Source organism: Rosa chinensis, chromosome 5, assembly GCF_002994745.2.
Source record: "Rosa chinensis cultivar Old Blush chromosome 5, RchiOBHm-V2, whole genome shotgun sequence".
NCBI lineage: Eukaryota > Viridiplantae > Streptophyta > Magnoliopsida > Rosales > Rosaceae > Rosa > Rosa chinensis.
In genome coordinates, this window is record NC_037092.1 from 80337594 (window position 1) to 80358323 (window position 20730).

The 20730-nt window shown below is 38.6% G+C and overlaps 3 protein-coding genes across 3 annotated transcripts; all 3 read right to left on the reverse strand.

Annotated features, from left to right (window-relative positions):
* Positions 1-1329: 1329 nt before the first annotated feature.
* Positions 1330-2322, reverse strand: LOC112164193 (ubiquitin C-terminal hydrolase 12). The gene has a single exon (XM_024300423.1). It carries the CDS (start codon positions 2320-2322, stop codon positions 1330-1332), a length of 993 nt encoding a protein of 330 aa, XP_024156191.1.
* A 1661-nt stretch (positions 2323-3983) lies between these two features.
* LOC112164194 (dnaJ homolog subfamily C member 17-like) lies at positions 3984-4743 on the reverse strand. Its single transcript, XM_024300424.1, has 2 exons — positions 4093-4743; positions 3984-3989 (listed from the first exon to the last, which is right to left on the reverse strand). Exons 1-2 carry the CDS (start codon positions 4741-4743, stop codon positions 3984-3986), a joined length of 657 nt encoding a protein of 218 aa, XP_024156192.1.
* Positions 4744-13354: 8611 nt separating this feature from the next.
* On the reverse strand, positions 13355-19055 carry LOC112165297 (chloride channel protein CLC-f). Its single transcript, XM_024301789.2, has 9 exons — positions 18360-19055; positions 17241-17643; positions 16358-16552; positions 15488-15942; positions 15300-15404; positions 14878-15108; positions 14558-14770; positions 14191-14423; positions 13355-13808 (listed from the first exon to the last, which is right to left on the reverse strand). Exons 1-9 carry the CDS (start codon positions 18834-18836, stop codon positions 13733-13735), a joined length of 2388 nt encoding a protein of 795 aa, XP_024157557.1. The 5' UTR covers positions 18837-19055; the 3' UTR covers positions 13355-13732.
* Positions 19056-20730: the final 1675 nt, after the last annotated feature.

A 20730-nucleotide genomic window follows, 5' to 3' on the forward strand; every position in this document is an offset into this window, starting at 1 on the left:
AGAACCCTTTTGTTAGGTTTATTGTTGGTAAACCTAGTTATCAATCCGACTGCGTCACGTCAGGACTTAGGAGTTAGGTTTTTAATGATAAAAGATCTCGGTACAATTGAGGGTGAGTAACCCATTTATAAGTTATATTATATTTTGTCACTTTTCTAATGTGAGATCATTCATCTCCAACAAACTCGATTAATGATTTGTTAGGAAAAAGATGTGAAATTGAATAGTAGTTATTGGCCAAAGAAAGCAAAAGTACCAAAATTCGATACTTAATTTTATACGTGCTAACATGTGGACGATCGAATAGATGTAAATTATCTAATATTCTAATATTTTAGCCTCTTAGGTATATAAATTAATTGGCTAAAATAAAACCCAAAAGTACAAATTAACCATTATGGTCCGACTAAACAAAGGAGTTGTTTTGCGTTAGCATAACAAACAAGGTATTGATATGAACTCCTATAATAAAAAATAATGATAAAAAAGCAACCAATAAACAAACTACAAAGAACACCAACATTTATAGTGATTCACTCAATTGGTGTGATTGAGCTACATCCACTAACGAAGCCGGCAATATATTCCACTATGATAAATTTGGAGAAACATACAACTAGAATTTTTGAACAACTCTCTCTACCCAAATCCCTAATACACCCCCTATTAACTCTCTCTTAATTCAAATAGAGAAGAATAAGAATACTTACTTCTCATGTACAAAACATAGCAGCACCAACACCTAAGCTCAAGAATGGAGTATCTAAGTCCCCAACAAAGAGAGGAAGGCACAAGGAGTATTCAAGGATGACTTTCAATTTGTTTCTCCCTTCTTCCGATCATCCATGACAGCTGCCCCTTTCAAAGACACACACACATATACACACACAAACAAACAATTAACCTTGCACATGCAACTCACATGGTCTTCCACAATACTTGGGCCACGCCCATCAAGTGGAAGCCTACTTCAACAGGAGCTAGGTGTCGTTCTTTTAATCTGGATAGGAAAAGTACCTGTTCCGACTAAACCGACCATACAATTAATGCAGGAAAGTAACTACGGAATTACTCAATCGATTGGAGACACAGGTTAATTTTCCTCCTAACATATTAAGTTAGGATTTGATTACTGCCTGTTGGTACTTGGCATATAGGAAAGAACGTAGAGATCGATAAATGGGAAAAGAATGCTGGTAAGTTTTCATAATGCATAGTATATTACATAAACAATGCCAAAATTAAGATAAAGGGAAACCATTTATAGTGTTGATCAAAAGATCAACAATCTCATGCTTCACCGATCCTACCACAAACTAACTAAATAACTTAAAAATTCCATGGCCAAGGGCGTGTAGAAATTCTTGGCATAGAAAGTCCTTGGATAGTAATTTCGACCTCAATTATGCAAGTATCATCCATTGAAAACCTTGCGTTTTTTTCTTGTGTAATCAATTGGTCGAAACCACAAGCACGTATGGTGGGTTGGGCAATGAACCAGCAGGCATTAACTTTACCAGAACGATGGTTCCCATGGATTTGATCCAAAATGCGTAGAGTAAATTCCGCAAGTATTTTTGATCCAGGAGGAAGCTTATGTGGTTCATCCAAATACAAAAGAAGAGAAAGATGACTATCCTTTCCAGTGATAAGTCCCTTGGGATAGAGAACCAATCTCCATGAGCAATATTTTTGATCGTTTGCGGTGAATGGTAGTGAGTAATAAGGTTGAGCGCCTAACTTCGAAAAGTTAGTAACCTTCCAAACATGCTTGTATATAGCAGTGTTGAGACTCATGAATACACACTCTCCTTTGCCTTTTCTTGTCGTTTCAGAAACAAAGACCTCTACTCCGAACTCACATCTGTCATCAATGAGATAACCATTTGATGCATCACTAAAATCTTGAAGAGGGATGAATCGATCCAAACCACCCAAACCACCAACAATTGTCCGATAAATACAGTACTTTTTCTCTCTCTTATTGTAATCTTCAAGAACCAGGTACGATTCTTTCCCCTTGTGCCGATTAAGCAAAAACAACTTGTAATCAACTGTTACAATCTTCCCGGGTTCTATTGCTTTGTCTCCACCCATTTCCAAGTAGAGAGAGATGTGATCTTTCACATCACGGTTTTTGTTTCCATTGGGGAAGAGTACTAGTTTCCACTTGTATCCTCCGACCTCAAACTCACCCGATTCGTACTTTTCCTCTGATTGTAGCCTTGAGAACGACTTTATGCTCATTTTGTAGTGTTTTGGAGGTTTCCTCGTAACTGATCTCCAGACTAGGCCGTTGTGGTTAATGTCAAGACCAGCCATGACTTTAATATAAGGTTGATTGATGGTTGAATGAAGAATACCGATCAACTAGATGGTGTTATTTAAATATAGAGGGCTATTCCTAAGACTATTCGGACTTGGAAACTAAAACTAAAGGGGAGTGAAATTGGTACCCTTCTCGTGGTTGCAAAAGAAATGTTAGCAATTTCCTCCCTAAACTAAATCATGTAATCCTTTTCCACTAACACAAGGAATCCTAATCAAACAAGGAAAAAAAAAAAACTAATCCTTAAATTTTTAGGAAATTAATTGGTAATCATAATAAAGAAACTAAAGGAATAAGAAGGAAAACTGGAAACCCTTGACCACGTCAAAGAAGCTGCTGCTTTCCTGATTCCAACCATTGCTTCAAACATCGTCTCGATACCCCGCTGCCGCCACCCCTAATTTCTCTAGGGTTACGGATTCCGCAAAGTTTCAATTTTTTCTCTTCTGTTAGGGTTTGCAAATGAAAGGATGGTTCTATTTAGACATTCAAATTTGATATTTGGACCTATTTTGATTTTTGAAAAAATTTAATCTCCATTTTACCCTTAATTTTTTAAAAACAAAAACAAAAACAAAAATTGCAGATTGTGCAGCTTTTCTGTCGCCGTTGTGGCCGATCTGATCTATAAGAAGATTAGATAAAACAGTCAATAGCCTTCCCAGTAATCCAGTAGATTGGGAACAATGATATCATCGATCAACGTCCAATACCAGAGCCTTGTTATTCCATCTCTCTATTTTTCTCGCAAAGAAAAACCTGCATAGATACTATAAGTACGCTGTTATGGGTGTTCCCATGCAAACTCCTTTGAGGTCAGCTACTACTTTTGGATGCATGCTTAATTCTTGGTTTGATTTGGGTCATATGCCAATTTCTAGCCTGAAATTGTGTTGATAAATTGGCCAACAACTTTATGAAATTGAATTCAAACAAAATATATACATATGAACTCTTGAAACTGGTGAACCTACTTAAAAGAATCATATGGAGATCGACCATGCTTCATTATCATAAAACATAAGTAGATCGATTTATAAGATGTGTAAAATTGGTAGTTTTTCAATATGGAGGGGAGGTCCAAATACAAAATGTAGAGGTCTGACTAGACTCACCCATATTAGAATAAGATTGGTTATTTTTTTTTTAAAAAAAAACTTTGTGGAAATAAGATAATACGATTAATTCAGTTTATTCAGTCTCTTCACACTTCACACTAGAAAGGTTGATACAATTTTTTTTGTTGAGAAAATAAGAAATTCCATTAATCCAAAAGATTACAAAGATGAGGATGACATCGTAAAATCCCAATTACTCCAACTAGAGAATATGACCTACTCATACCCCTACTGTAGAACCAGCGGTTACAGATACCATAAACCAATAGGGGCTCAACTCTAACCACATGAATCGCCCTTTCTTCCGGGCTACAACCGATCAGAAAGGTTGATACAATTGAAAAGGTAGAATTATTTAATCAATTGGACACGCACATTGTGCAACTCCCTGATAAAACACATGATTTTTTTTCCCCAACCCTTGATAATATATATCAAAGGTTGGGTGATCGAAAAATTAACTAGGTGAGTAAGAGAACATTTCTTTATTGTTTCTTCCACGTATTGTGCTCAAATTTGTGCCACTATGCAAGTAACTAGACCTGTTGTCACCAGGAGAACGTCATAAAATTAGTACTTGATTTCCCATTTGTTATCAAGTCCAGGCATAAGCTTGACTACCTAATAGACACCATATATATTTACCATAGACCATAAAGCAAAGAAGAACAACAGAATTAGAAGCAGCTTGAGATGATATTCTCCTCTTAGCATCTCCTCATTCTCTTTCTTTGAGATCGAAGAATATCTCTCTGGCTCGAAAGAACACGTCTCTGGCTTTGCATCACATTGCCACTGGTCGTGATACTGCTGCTGCTGCACTCTCTTTAGTATTCCTTCCAAATCACCAAACAACTCTTCTCTAGGACCATTGACAGCAGCTCGTCTTCCTCGTGCTTCTCTCCATGTGGGAGCCCATCTCCGTTCTCTCGCCCTCGCTTGGAGATCAGAAGCTAGCTTTGCGTGACAATGTCTGCCATCACCGGAAAACATCCTTCCTTGCTTGGTGGCATTGTTGTGTTGCTCATGCAGGCGATTCTGATGATGCAGTTCTTCCCTCTTGGCTCTTAGACTTGCATCAAACAGTTTTCGGGCATTTCGATCCTTGAGTATATCATATGATGACTTGAGCCTTTGGAAGTTTGCATTGGCATGGGGATCTTCTGGCCTCTTATCTGGGTGCAAATCCAAAGCCTTTGCTCTATATGCCTTTGAAATCTCTATCTGTGTGAGCTTAGTGCCTTCCTCCCCAGACGGTAGACCCAGAACCTTATAATGATCTACCTGTGTGTCCATTAGATGGTATAGAAACCCTACAGCAATGAGTGTGTATAGTGTACGTACTTTAGATCGTTTTGAAGAATGGATGGCGTAATGACTAATGAAACCGCTGACATGGAACGATTTGATTGATTAACAATATTAGTATGGATACGTTGCGATAATCATTGGGGACGATTTATATGGAGAGATAGGAACTGGAACGTTCTATCAAAATTAATAACCTAAATCGTAGTGAAAAGTATTTCTTATTTAAACAAAAAAAAAAAAAAAAAAAAAACGTAGTAATGCGAAGTCCGAAAGCTTTCCCAAATTTGAACTTTAAAAGTACCACAATTGACTTTTTTCTAATGTTAAACTACAAATTTTAGGGTTATTATATTAAAAAACAAAAACAAAAGCAAATGAAAAAGAAAGAATTAAATACAACAAATGGATAATTGAGGAAAAGAGATAGAGAGGGAAATTCTCCCTGTTCAGAAATCAGCACACAAAAAGAATTTTTTGCTGGAAGTGGCTATTGTAGTCACAATTTAGTTTATAACAAATTACATATAATTTTCTATTTAGTTTATATATACTAACCTCATACTCGTATGTGATGCAAGTGTAATTAATGAAGGCCCCGTCAACTGTTACCCACTTCTTTTACCAAAAACAAAAAGAAAAAGAAAATTGTATTTATGTTTTGTTGCTTATTTCTGTTTTAATTTCTATATTAAAGGTATTATGGGCAATTCATATTTTGATAAAGCTTTCGCACTTGGCTTTATAGTATAGAAGATAGATAAGAGGGAGAATTGGTTGATTGAGAAGGAAAAAAGAATTGTAGAAAGTTTGGACTTAGCGAGAGTATGATCTAATAAGACGATCGTGGAATGAGCAGTGAAACTTAGACATATGCTGGTCAAATCCCTACCGTCTTTCCAAGCCTTGAGTGACAGTTCTTATGACGAGGTTTGCCTTCTTACATAAGCTGGTCGAATCCCTGCCGTCTTTCCAAGCCTTGAGTAACAGTTCTTGTGACGAGGTTTGCCTTCTTCGCTCTCTGGTGTAGACAAACTTTGAGGTTACTCAAGATTGTGGACTTTAAAGGAAGAATTTATCCGCGATATACTCACAACAGGTTATAAATTAAAGCTTTAGTTTGGATTAGTTCAACATAGAAGTTCACATACGTTGTTGTCCTTTCCTTACTTTCAAAAAGGATGACAGTTTCTCAACCAACTGGAAAGTTAGAGTCTCCAACATACTGTGCTTATTAGAGCAAGTTCACCCGTTGAGTTAACTGGGTTAAGTCACTGGGTCAGACACTGTTTCCTGCTTTTTTAATGTTTATTTCCACCCATTGGGTAAGAGTCACTGTGCCAGCTTCCAAACCGATCTGGGTCACTCTGGGTCATTTTCTTGACCTACAAACTGACCTAGAGTGACATAGACCTACAAACTGACCCAGAGTGACACAGGTCCGTATGAAAACTGACCTAGTGAACCAGACCCAATGGGTGAAAACAAACATAGAAAAGCGGGGAACAATTTGACTTGGGGGGGCAGAAACCAAACTGGAAGGTGAAAATCGGCCGAACCGGACCTGAAAACAGGTTGCAGTCACCGAACCGAATGAAACAGTTGAAAAAAAAAAAAAAACCACACCAGACCAGATCGAACCGGGGTCTTTATGTGAACCTACCGAAGTCTATATAATATATTAATTTTATTTAAATTTAAATAGATGTTCATTTCTGATTAGTTTGTAAAAGGTTTCACGTGAGGTTGACCTTACAGGATCACAAAAACAAAACCCTAATCTAATGCAATCGCAACCCACTATCCTCATTTAATTCATCCCTGCCGTTTTCACTTTCTCAGTCTCTCTCTCGACTTCTCGAGCTCTCTCTTTCTCAACCCACTCACTTTCTCTCTCGACCCACTCTCTTTCTCTCGCCGTGTTGCATCATCGCTGATTGCTGCAGATGGACATGGACTTGGTAGAGATTCTCTCTCTCTCGACCCTAACCTTCCTCTTCGTTTTGCTTATTCTTCCTCTTTTTGATATGAAATTAGGGTGCTGAGATATACTTTTGTAGAGACATACTTCGATTTTAGGCTTTGGGTTGCAGAAAATGGGTTTGGATTTCAGTTTCACTCAGTCCAGATTTAGGGGTTTCAAAATCTCAACGGTTCCATTGATTGTGGGTTTTATTTTAGGGTTTTTAGAAGTGAAATTAGGGTTTCAATTTTAGGATTTCTGAAAATGAAGCATGCGTTATGATTTTAGGGTTTCTGGGAGTGAAATTAGGGTTTCAATTTTAGGATTTCTGAAAAGGACGCATGGGTTTTGATTTTAGGGTTTCTTGAAGTGAAATTAGTGTTTCAATTTTAGGGTTTCTGAAAATGAAGCATGGGTCATGAAATTATGGTTTCTGGAAATGAAATTAGGATCTTTGTTTATGTGTTTTACTGTGATTGTATGTCTATCAGATTATGTCGATGTGTTGAACTGTAATTTTAGTTGATTTTAGTTTGTTTGTGTAGATGTTTTACGTCTGTATGTTACTATAATGAATGATGTTCAGAAAACTAATTTGCTGCTTGTTTTTCAGTCTGAGGAAGGAACGTCGCAGACCCCTGATCTGACACCTAGTCCGTTCGAGGCTTCTCATACCAGTCAAGCCGGGCGTCTTCTCATGCCGCCTCCTCAACAAGGAACACCAGCTACTCCTACTAGTGCTTCAGATGAACCTGCAATAAGTGAAGCTGAAGAAATTGTGAAGAGGAAGAACCAGTCAGCATCTTGGGATCACTTTGTGAAGATGAAGAATCCAGATGGTTCAAAGATGGCGAAACAGAGAGCAAAGTGCAAGTACTGCCCGTAAACCTATGCCTGCGATCCTAAAGCCAATGGGATGACATCAATGAGGACGCACATGCTGTACTAGTGCAAGAAGTGTGTGGTTTACATCCCAGCAAAAAGGCAGAGGTTCCTTGCTTTCGAATCTGCTGAAAAAGGTGGCAATTTAGTATCCTTAGCTTATGATCCTATGAATTGTAGAAGAGCATGTGCTAGGATGATTGTGAGGAATGAACTACCTTTTAGTCATGTAGATGGGCAGGGGTTTTAGGATTTTATGAAAATTGCTCAGCCAAAGTTTATTGTCTCTAGTCGTAGGACAATATGTAGAGATATTTGGGATCTCTACTAGTTTGAGAAGGAAAAGATAAGAGAGTTTCTAGCTAGGAATAATCTAAGGGTTTCACTAACCACCAATACCTGGACTTCGGTTCAGAATATCAATTACCTAGTACTCACTGCCCATTTCATAGATGACACTTGGACTTTACATAAAAGAATTATAAATTTATGTGTTATTCCAAACCACAAGGGAAAGACTATAGGGAAATTAATAGAGTCTTGCTTGATTACTTGGGGTATTGAGAGGGTTTTTAGCATTGTAGTTGATAATGCTTCGAGTAATCAAGTTGCACTAGATTACATGAAGGAGAAGATTGGAAATTGGAAGTGTCTAGTGCTAGGTGGCCAGTTTCTGTATGTTAGGTGCTGCTGCCATGTTTTGAATTTGATTATGAGGGATGGGATGGAGGAGCTTGATTCCTCCATCGATCCAATTAGGAATGCTGTTAAGTTCATTAGGAGTTCACCTGCTAGACTTGAAAAGTTTAGGAAGTGTGCTTCTAGAGAGAAGGTTGAACATAAGGGGGTGTAGTGCCTTTAGATGTCTGCACAAGGTGGAACTCCACCTATTTTATGCTTGACATCGCTGTTAAGTATAAGCAGGCATTCTCTAGGCTTGAAGATGAGGATTAGTAGTATGAAAACTATATTATGGAGAGAGTTGGGGGAAGCAAGAGGATTGAGCCGCCTAAGAATGAGAATTGGGAGAAAGCAGTGAGGTTAGTGAAGTTCCTTAAAATCTTTTACGATGCAACCTTGACTTTTAGTGGGACTAAGGTAGTAACTTCAGACCAACCTGTTCAATGGATTTGTACCATAATTGATGAATTAGAAGAATGTGCAGCTAGTGATGATCCTTTGATGGTTAGTATAGGGTCCTCTATGAAGAAAAAATTCGATAAGTATTGGTTGAAGTTAGAGGACATTAACATGGCATTGCTGCTTGCTATTTTCTTGGATCCAAGATACAAATTATTGTATCTTGAATACTTTTTTCCAAAATTGCATCTAGACAACAGCATGGTTGGATTTATGGTAGATGAAGTGAAGAGGAGCCTCTTGGGAGTATCACTAATCTGATCCCATTACTGCACAAGCCTCAGATGACATAACACAACCTCATGTTGATCATTCAACTTCTTCACAAGGAGAGGACTCACATGCTGCATCATTGAGTAAGTTTTTGAAGCTTAGGCAGGAGAAAGAGGTGGTGGAGATAAGGAATGAAGTGGAAAAGTATTTGCTTGAAGCTTCCGAAGACCCTGCAAGCAAGGATTTCTAGCTTTTATGTTGGTGGAAGGAGAATGCACCTAGATACCCAATTCTGTCAAAGATTGCAAAGGATGTCTTTGCTGTTCCAGTTTCAACAGTGGCCTCGGAGTCAGCTTTCAGCCTAGAGAAGAGGGTTGTAGACCCATTTCGAACTTCATTAACTCCTACTATGGTTGAGGGGTTGGTTTGTCTCAACGATTGGTTAAGGGGTGGAGCCTTTAATGAGTACAAAGAGCCTACTAAGACGGAGTTGGAGCTATATAGTGAGCTTGAAAAGCTTGAATCAGGTAACTTCCCCTTATTTTCTGTGTTATAAAATGAGTTTGTTGTTTGAATATTTTTTGTGTTGTGAATAATGAATATGTTGGTCCTTTAAGTGTTAATCTGATGTGAATATGTTGTTCTCTTCATTGGCAGGATCTGTTGTAACCACAGTTGACGATGAAGAGTGATTGATGAGTTAAGGCTGTGGACTTGCAGATCTGCATTTCTATGCTTTCTTGAACTTTTTTCAGTTTTGGAGATCAAGAACTTACTTTAAAGTTTGAAACTCTTTTATTTGTTGAATTTCGGCCTGTAATGAATTTCGGTCTGTAATGAACTAAGGTTGTTGAATTTCAGTCTGTAATGACTAACTGTTTTTAAGTGTTCCTGACTTTGTTTAATTTGTGAAGCTCTGTAATGAACTGTTGTCCTAGGTTTCTGCATTTGTAAACTCGTGTTGAAAGACTGAAAGTTTTAGCAATATTTTAACTGTTCACAGTTGTTTCCAGGTAGCTTGGGCCAATTGGGCCATGGATTTTTGGTTCTTTCTGTTCATGGTTTTGTTTTAATGGATTGTTTGATCTGCAAAAATTGGGCTGTAAAGAAAAAAAAGAAAAGCCCAACTAAGACCGAATCCGAACCGGGCCGAACTGAATTTTCGGCCCACCGAAATAGTTCGGCCCACATTATTTGGAAACAGTTTTCGGCCCACATTATGTCCCAACAGATAGAAACGGGTCGAACTAACACCGACCCGGGCCGAGCCCAGCCCAGCCCAGCCCTAGTTTGACTTAGTGACCAGCAGGTAAACTTGTTCTTAGTAGAAGATGATGTAACGCGTGGCCCCAATTAATGAGAATGGAGCTCTTCATTCATGATCATCTTCCTCAAATGAGTCTAAAGTAAATTAAATCTGAGAGGTCAAACATGTTGGTCAATTATTTGATGCTTGAAGTCTTATTGCTAGGACGGGACTATGCAAGCAGGCATGCTTGATCTTAGCGTTGAGCATTTCCGTGATGGTGTGTTTGGATGAGGCAAAAAAGGGGTGGAATTTAAATAAAATTGAGGATTTTGTAATTTCTCCTTTAAATTCCGGTGTTTGGTAACCTCGTCCATGGAATCAGCAATTGCCGTGGGAAAAAAAGGTGGAAATTGGAGGCCAAGATTACCGACTTCAATTCCTCCCAAAATAGATGTCATTCTTGAATTCCATCTGGGAAGGAAATTTTCGATTCCATCGCGTCAAAACCTTGCTGCAAAACTTATTCCCAACCTTTTTCACTCCATGATCGATCTTTGTCAAAGGTCAAAACTTAAATCTTCCAACCCCAAAATTCCTTTGCCATTACTCCACAGATCCTAAATCTCTTTACGGGTCTCCTTCTTCCCCACCAAATCTCAAATGAGTCGGAGGCAGAACTACCCAGAAGCCACCCATTACTCTACTCCATCCTCCTCTTGGGTCTGGTCTACGCTCTCCTCTCTGTGGTGCTTAAACCCAATGTCTTCGTTTTCCGAGCTCAAGTCAATGGCATTGGTGGAACAGAGTGGGGAGAAGGGGGAGAGTGTGGGAGGTGTTGCAGAGGGGTTGAGAATTTGGAGCGATGGGGTGCTATTGTGAAGTGGGGTTCAGAGTTTTTAAGTTCAAATCTTCTGAGGAGTGTTCCGAAGCTTGTAAAGCAATGTGTACCGGGACTGATTGGCCTTGTTTGTGTGATAGTTGGGTCTATTGTGGGAATAGGGAAGCTTGTCGCTCCAAATTTGGTGTGCTGAGTTGAATCTATAGCTTGCTGGCTTTACTAAATTGATTAAAGTTTGATGCTTTTTTGTGTTTCTGAGTTTGTCATGAATGTACTGAGGCTACATATATATAGTTTAAAATATTACTGTATGAAGTGTTGAGGTTGATTTGGATGGCTGTTTATGAAATCCCAGCAACTTCTAAGCTATGCATTTGATTATGTAAGGCAGATGTATGTTAATCGAGCAACTCATTTGTTTAGCTTCCTATTTTACTTCTTTATAATTTATACTTTGGAAAAGGTTTATGCAGCAGATCTGTATTGGATTTGTTTGAATTTGATTTCATTTCCCTAACCAATCCAAACAGAAGAATTTGTAATTCACGTGACTTCTTATGATAGACATCCAAACGATAGAATTATCAATTAATGGAATTTAAATTAATAAATTGTAATTCCTGTCATTTATAAATTTCTGTGAACATTGAAAATGATTCATCCAAACACACTCTGACAGTATTCACGATTCCTGAGGAGCTTCCAGCCTTCCATGAAGACAATTAGACAATTTGATAAGATCAAAGGCCTTCTAAAAGTGACCTTTGCATGCAGGTAAGGGTGCCTGCCATTACACATGGTCAGGTGGCCTGTAATAGGATCCTGTGAATGTTTGCTTCTCAAGCTGCAGGCTGCAGCCATAACCTGGTAGCGGAAATAAAAAGTACGGAATATGGTTGGGGTACCTATGTCTTTGCTTGATTGAGTGCGGACCTAAGAAAAAAGAACTATTTCCGCCGTTGCCACTCGGTTGTTTCAACATCAACATTTAACAATGGTTGTGGGGTCTCTTGGCTCTCACTCGGATTCGTTGCCATTCTCTCTCATTACTGAATCGGATGCCTAGGTCAAACATGTTCTTCGATTCAGATGAGAGAGATAGAGAGAGAGAGAGATGGGTATTGTCCCTAATGTACTTTATAGTAGAAAATTTTGCAGGGTATACCCTTTGAAGAGTCCGAATACTAATAGGAATCGATATAGGGTACGTACGCAGAGTGCAAATACTAATAGGAATTGACATGGGGTACATATAGTCCAAATACTAATAGGAATCCAGATGGGTCTAGGAATCATAATCATAAACCCTAGATGTAAAAGGAGATAAATATTGGAAAACCTATCAGCAGAGTTCCTTATAAATGCTGCCTTGAGATTGTTTTGCTGGACAAGTTAAAAAAGCGTTCTTTCCTTCATAGTGAAGCACTTTGAGCTAGCTTTCAAGTGGCTTTTAGAGAAAACTCAGCAGCTACAATGGTGACGCGAGAGCTTTCTAGCAGTTTGAGGAAGTTGAAGTTCATGCAGAGGGCAATTCAGAGAGAGGAGAGGATGAAGAAACAAGGAGAAGAAGATGTCAAAATTGATGTTGGTGTAGGGGGTTTTATTTTTACTTCTGCTGTTGCTAGCCAACTAAGCAATTGTGTGATCGTAATAGAAGGTGACCCCAAACCTGCAGCAATTAGAGGTAGGATGTCGTTTAAAGGTTTCAATCCATTAATTGAGAAATTGAATGAAGCATCAGCAAACCCTAACGGTGACCATCAAAGAAAACACTCCGAAACACAAAATTTGAATAACTTGGGCAAAACAAATTATTCATCACCATATAAAGGTCTTTCCTTCAATAACCAGAATCAAGCATCAGCAAACCCTAATGGATACCATAAAAGAAAACAGATTGAAGAAGTTTGTGATGTGTATCCAAATAAATGGCAGAAAACTAATCAAGGTTATCGGCAGCCATCACGAAATAAAAATAGAGACTCCTTCGATAACCGTAATCGAGCATCAGCAGACCCCAATGGATACTATAAAAGAAAAGAGTTTGAAGAAGTGTGTGCTACCCAATATCCAAATAAATGGCACAAAACTAATGAAGGTTTTCGGCATCCTTCACTAAACACTAATAGAGGCTCCTTCAAGAAACCAGAGGATAGAAATTGCTGGGATAGACCATTCTTAGGTGTCGAAGAGTTTAATCAGAAGAGGTGGATCATAACTAGGTGATTTCACTTCAGAGTTTAATTGCTTTCATTCTGTCAGTAATTTGTATATAATAGTCCCCATACTAGATTTAAAACACACTTTAAACAAGTGAATGGAATTCTTTGATTCAACTCATAATTTGTAATTTGTATTTTGCATCTTTCACCGTAACGTACATGAACATCCATATTAATTGCATTTTCCATATACAATACACAATTTGCTAGGTCTGACCAAAAAGCAAATCAATTTACTAGGTTGCCCATATGAATGTGGTATCAAAAAAACCCATGACGAAATTTATACCCTCAAATGAAGGGCCTGGGAATATATACTTCATTATCAACCTCATTTCCAGGCCAAATTCCAAACATCAAAGAGAAAACCAGCTCAGAGGGCTCATTCCCTAGCTTTGCTTGGAGATTTCAGCTTCTCTTTTGCAGTGGCCGTCACACATTAAGGTTCGGTGACAGCTCTGCTACTGAAATTAGTGGCCATTTGTTATTTCGTCAAGATTCTCTTTTCTATGTTGATGAATTGATTTCCTGTGATTTATCTCCTCCCTGCATAAACATAGAATATCCTAAATGAGAGTTAACTCCAACAAATATGTATCGGCATTAACTAATGGAGGGGAACTTGCATATAGTTTAGGAAAGAGATAAGATAAAGAAGAGGAAGGAGATTCAAATTACATCTGGTAAGGATCCACTTTTATGCGCAAAAGGAAAAAAAAATAAAGAGAGCAAATGGGTAAATAGGGATGTGAAGACTTTGATTCAATCAATGATGATTTAAAAGATGGACATACTAAGTGACTAATGCTGTGTAGTCTATGACAGATTACTGTTTCTGAAGCAATGAGGTGAAGGGGAAGATTCTCGGTACAATTAAAGACCAGAAACCAGGCATCAAATATAATTGATAACTAAATGCAAACCTGACCTGAGACACATCAAGATTGAATCGTAATGAAGAATAGCAACAAGTCTTCGCCTCGTTTCTTTTGGTGGTTGTCTGCCACGCTTAACCACAGGCAACTGCTTGATATCTTTTGCCTCCATTAGCTCCTTGGCCATTAATAAACCTGTGTCCGGATAACAGGTTAATAGACCTCGGGTTCGCCCATGAAAGCTGATTTCTCGAGTACATACAGAGGAAACAAGACAGGTGTTTTCCTGTAAAGATTCCAAATTTTGCATATCATTAGGAAACTATGAACTGTTGTATGAGAAATCACATGCAACGTATAATGACAAGAAGCAGAGTATAAGGCTTATGAACAAAAAAGTGCATATATGTCATCACATACATCCAGAAAACTAGAATCGATCTTCAACGTATCAGAAGACTTCCTTGATTGATACCGTCTAACATCACCATATGTCAATATTCCCTCCAGAAAATCTTCATCATCAACAATTAACACACAATTCTGATGCTTGTCATGCATGGATTTTATTGCCTCTTCAATAGTTACGGTCAGAGAAACCTTCACATAATTCTTTGACATGGCCCGCGAAACCTAACAATAACAACAATTGAACAGACAAGTTGAGCGAATTAAGTTGAAAGCTGACAAGAGATGCTGCAATTACAAAAGGAAAATATTCAGCAAAGCTGACAAGAGACCTTTAGATTCTCCAGAAGCATTTCTTCAGTTAATTCAGAATCAGAAGTATTCCCCATAGTAGACAATTCCATATCATCTCCATTATCATGTTGTCTCCAAATAACTTCATCTTTCTCTTCAGCAGCTGAAACAGAAGAGTAACCTCTCGCAGAATTCCGTGTATCAGATGCTTCAGTCTCCTTTCCCTGGTTTACCACAGAGGGAACCCAAATTGCCAATCCAACAGCCCCCTACTTGCACATGAAGATATAAAAAATAAGCACACAAGGCTTGAACACTTCTAGACACTGTCCCCCACTTTCCCCCATTCAAAACAGGGAATTTCATGAGTGATGCACTTCAACCAAATCTAACTATTTAAACCTGTTCAAGGAATACAACTAAATCCAGTAATTCTGAAGCAAAACAATAGAAGAATTACCATGAGAGGAAGCAATATTCGGTAATCTTTTGTCAGCTCAAACAGAAGGAGAACTGACGTCAATGGCACCGAACAAACTGAAGCCAGCATAGCAGCCATTCCCACCTGCCAAAGTTTTAGAGTATATTAGTCATATCAGTTTATGTTTACCATTACTACTAAAAGGAGCTTGTTACAAAGAACTATACCAGTGCATATGCTTGTGGCTGAGCAACGGCAGCATTTCCTGGAATTGCTGAATTAATCAATTCTGCAGCTGAACCCCCAAATACAGCACCAACAGCAGCCCCAATCATCAAGCTTGGTGCATAAAGTCCACCTACAAGCCCAGAACCCTTGCATAAAGCTGTTGCTACAACTTTGGCTGCTGATAATTGAGTTAACAGCCAGATTCCAGGGGCGGAAGCAGTCTTTCCAGTATGCAGGATTTCTTCAACATTTGTGAAACCCCAGTACAGAATTCCTGGATACTTGAGAGCAATCAACCCAGCTCCTAAACCACCTAAAGCAGGGCATGCAACTGCAGGAAGGCCAAATCTTTCCTTGATATAATCAAAAAACTTTGTGAACCAAGCAACCAAGCGATTGAAGACTACACTCACAGCACCACATAGCATGCCCAATATAAGGTAGAGGGGCAATTCTGCAAGGCAACATAAAATAGATTAGATAAAAGTACTGTACAATAGATACATCAAAATTATTTTTTACAACCTACAAAATTCCATGCAAGACAACAGTTGACAAGTGTAGATGTCCTGGGTAATATACACAGACAGTTGCTTTTTGGATAATTCAATTTCATAATTAAGAAGTAACTGACGACAAGAAAATGTAAGACCAAATTACCAAATACTATGCAAGGTAGTAGTTTTCCACCATCAGGTCACTGACATAGCAAAAGCATTCCAAACACACATATGGATGCCATTTTTGGACACAATCAAATGGTGCATATACAGATAGATTGAACATTCAGTATATATTTATTGAAGACAAAGGCTTAAAAAAAAATATTAAAAAGAAAAAGAAAAAAAAAGAGAGGCAAGGTTCATTACCAGCAGCTGATTTCAAATCGTAAACAGGCACTGTAAAGGCTGATTGCGTCCCAAGTAAAACATTAGATACTGTGGACGATATAACAGAAGCCAATATAATCATTGCGGTAGTAAAAGGAGGAGAGTTTTCTGCTCGAAGTGGCCTTAGCACCGTTTCAATAGCAAAGAAACAACCAGCAACTGCCGCATTAAATCCTGAACAGAAGAATGAAATCCTAAAACTGAGTATCTGTTGATGCCATTGTTAACATAAATTGAAGAAGCAGAACTATATAAAGAGACAATTTTAAATACATAGATTATCACCCTGTTATTATAGCAAAACACAGTATCTATGCATGCCATTTATTAAACCATGCAGGTTACAATGATAATGATTAGAATACCAAGAAGAGGAGTCTATGTTACATTGATTCCTTTGTCATCTTACTCCAACCTGGAATGGCAGTCTGAGATGTTACATTAAAGAATTGCCAACTCAGTATCATCACGCTTGTAATTGATGATCTCAATACTATTACACAGAAGCAACTGCCTAATTGCATTTGCTTAAGATCAATCCTAATAACACAGACCTGTGCTACGTTTGTGCTCATACTGAAATTGCATGGATGTAACAAGTCTTTCTTGAGACTTGTATGGCAAAATAATTGCATTTACTAATGAAGTTCACATTTCCCACAGTTCTTACTTAGGCAAGAACTTAAATAATTTTTCTTTTTTAGTGGGTAAGGAATAGATTGGTTGTTGAAGCAATGAAGGTAATACAGCATTAGATTGTTCTGGATAAATATTGTGAAGTATGAGTGGACAAAGAAACAAGTAAACAAAACCAACTCACGAAATATATGGAAGCAACTACTTGACAAGAAATTCTGGTTACCTGAAGAAATTCCAGCAGCAGCACCTGCTGCAATGAGGGCAATCTTCCTTTCTCTGTTGTTTTCCATCATTAATGAGAACCCATTGGCACATGATTTTCCAATATCTACACTAGGGCCTTCAGGACCTAAAGAACAACCAGTACCTAGTGTGATAGCTGCCTGGACAGCCTTTATTGTGGGAAAGACTCCAGCTAGTAAATCAAATCCTTTCCCTTGGGAGGAACTTAACTGTCTTATTTGATCCAATATTTCAAGTAAACCATGCATCATGCCAACAATAACCCCACCTGTGACGGGTACTAAAAGTATTCGATGCCAAGTATCGCCCAGTCTCTGCAGACGGAGCCATGCAGCACCTTCAGTTGGAGTACCAGCCCAGGCCCATTCGTGTATAACATGTACCTAAAGGAGCACTACGCTGTCAACAAATGTCAATAGAATTAACTAAAAATATGACATATTCTTAGATACTCTGGAATCTAGAGCTTAAACCACCATCCTTTACAATCATTGACATCATTTCGTCTTTATCTCTTATATTACATCTCATTTACAGAATGCTAAAAGATACTCAGATAGTGGTGTAAAACAAGCAAAAAGTTCACATTTTCACAAACTTTGAAAAAGTATGAAATTTGGCAACCATAAACCACCATCTTTCATCTGTTATTTCCAAACATAATCACCAAATCCAGATTGACTGACATCAATTCCACATAAGCTACTACATTTTAGTCTAACATCCAAAAATTAGCCTAAAGCACCATCCATTTATCTGTTATTTCCAACCAAACTACCAAACCTATTACATTGATTTACATAATTTCATCCCAACTCTGATCTATTAAACTATAATTCACATTTACACAACCTTTGTAAAAAGTTCGAAGTTTGGCAACCAAATAAGCACCATCTTTCATGCTTCTAACCATAATTACCAAACCCATTAGATATAAATGCACACCATCTTTGATCTACTCTACAACATTATGCTCTAATATAGAGTAAACAGTGGTCCATACACAAGCAACAAGTCCACAAACATTTTTTGCATGGAATTCGAAAATTCAAAGTTGGATCACAATTACATAGATGAGATATTGGAATAGGAAGCTTACTCCTTTGTTAAACGCGGCAACAAAGAGACCCGTGGCGAGGCCGAGAATGCAACCGAGGAGAAGCAAAGCCCACTCCGGCGGAGCACTATCGGCCAGTTCATCGTTCCCATCGATTCCGGCCGGCGGGTCATGATTGCTACTATGACGCAGCTGATCTACAGGCGATCGCCGCTCTCTGCTTTCTCTCCGATTACTCTCCCTACCCCTATCCCTATCCCAATTCCCATCGAGCCTCTTGAAACTGTTCCGGCGACCGGAAAGCCCTCCGACGCCGTCCAAATGCTTCAGCAGCAGATCCTTAAACGCACCGACTCTACTGCTCGGACTGATACTACTTTTCCGGCTCTGCGCTTCCAAGTCGGCATCGCCGTCGCCGTCGTTGTCGTCCTCCGGCGAAACGGCGCCGTTCTCGTCTTTGTTAATGTCGTTCGAGGATCTCAGCAGATGAGTCTCATCGCTGTACTCCTCTCCTGACATCTTCTTCCCCCTTCCTCACCCAACCGAAATCCCGATTTTGCCCTCGTCTTCTTCTTCCTCCTCTAACAATCCAGAATTCTACGAATCCTACTTCTTCTTCTTCGATTCACTGTAATTCTGTTCTCTGCATTACACGCATTCCCTTTTTTTGCTTCATAAACTTCCGAAGGTCAGTTTCGTCATTTCGCTTTCCCTCTCTAAGTCACTACGCGTTGGTTACTACGCTCGTTTACTTAATTTGGCACTTGCCAAAAGGTTCGGTTCAATACTTCAATTTATGATGGGGACGGTTCGGGTCAAGAATTATGGGCCGGGTTTTTGTTCATGGGCGGCCCAGAGGAACAAGGAAACGGGGGACTTGAAAACTCCATTATAGTCGTTAAGACAAGCATTGTTTTGCAGTCTTTCTTAAACCCGGAGTTGAGATTTTTTTTTAAGGTCTTGAGTTTGAAACACTATAAATAGACAGGGCCGGCCCTGTGAGTTTGGAGGCTCAAGGCTAAAAAATTTTTGAGGGCCCAAAACAAATGCTCAAAACATTCCAAAAGGAAACAATATCCCAATTTCAAGCTTCTCTCCTTTCTTTCTCTATTTTCATTGTTCTACAGCATGTTAAATAGCTCATAAGTCCTAAATTTTCAACAAATCACAATTTAATAATTACATGCTCCAAACCAACTAGAGCATCAAAAACACAAAATAGAGAAGGAAAAAACCAAAATTTCTTCAAAACAGAAAAGAAAGAGCTTCAAATATCTTACTTTTTTGCTCTTTGGGGAGATAAAATCTACTCTTCAATTCCTGAATTCAACTTTTTTTTTTCTTTTTTTTTTTTTTGATCCTCTCATAGTCTCCTACTCTTCTTCTCCTTCTGGGTTTTCGACTTTTCGTCTTTGGCCACCATTGGGAAATAGAATTACCTTCTGGGATGTCCAATCACAATTGGATTTTTGTCTTCGATTGAGAAAGAGATCCTTCAAAAACTTGAATTAAGCAAGAGAGAGAGAGAAGAATGAAAACAAAACTACCCATCAAACATGCATAGCTTACAGTAACAGTTAAATCTCAGCTATGGGTAAATTGATCAAACACAAAGTTCAGTACTGAAAGAAACACATCCCACATCACAAACTTGAAGCTTGTGCTTAAACATCCAAAACGCCCTACCCAACATTGCTCAAAGATTTAAACTTTAATCAAAATCCTAGTGTTTTTACAAAACTCAGAACCCATAATTGAATTAAAAAGAGGCTAACCTTTGAGAGCGAGATTGGAGATCATGAGGACTTGCCGAATGAACTTGAAGCGCTTGATGTGGTGCTCGGTTGGTGGCTCCATGCCTCCATCATCTCTCAGACGCAATCTGTTCGACTTCGATACTCCGATGTGGAAGACGCTTAATCCCATAAATTGTTTTTTTTTTTTTGTTTTGTTTTGCAGGCCTACATAAATTTTTTTTTTGAGGCCCCCTGAAACTTGAGGCCCTAGGCCTGGGCCTGCTTCGCCTAGGCCTGGGCCTGCTTCGCCTAGGCTCAGGGCTGGCCTTGTTAATAGACTCCCCATTTCTTCGTTGTCCTTGGGGTTTGCGCCGGAAGTAGAAGCTTTGCTCTCGGACAACGTCGTTTGAGGAAAGTTGTCAAGGTAATTCAGTCTCTATTTTGCTTGAATTCCATTGTTTTTTTAACAAAGAAACAAAAAGATGGCAACTTTAGGGCATTTAGAAACAGAATGTTGTGTTTTTCATGCTTATTTCTCTGATTTATTTAGAAAACAAAATAAGATGGAGAGTTTAGCTATATAGAAACAGTGTCGTGTGATACGGTTAGAACTTTTTTAGTCACATTGTTAGTGTTTGTGCATAGATGAACAAAATTACTCTCTAAACTTCTCTTGT

What these genes read in the sequence shown, in the direction of transcription:
- LOC112164193 (XM_024300423.1), bottom strand. Translation starts at nt 2,322, where the DNA reads ATGGCTGGTCTTGACATTAACCACAACGGCCTAGTCTGGAGATCAGTT.
- LOC112164194 (XM_024300424.1), bottom strand. Translation starts at nt 4,743, where the DNA reads ATGGACACACAGGTAGATCATTATAAGGTTCTGGGTCTACCGTCTGGG.
- LOC112165297 (XM_024301789.2), bottom strand. Translation starts at nt 18,836, where the DNA reads ATGTCAGGAGAGGAGTACAGCGATGAGACTCATCTGCTGAGATCCTCG. An exon ending in TTGCCGCGTTTAACAAAGGA is followed by an intron (nt 17,644 to 18,359) that starts GTAAGCTTCCTA and finishes GTGCTCCTTTAG; the next exon opens with GTACATGTTATACACGAATG. An exon ending in TGCTGCTGGAATTTCTTCAG is followed by an intron (nt 16,553 to 17,240) that starts GTAACCAGAATT and finishes TCTTCTGTTCAG; the next exon opens with GATTTAATGCGGCAGTTGCT.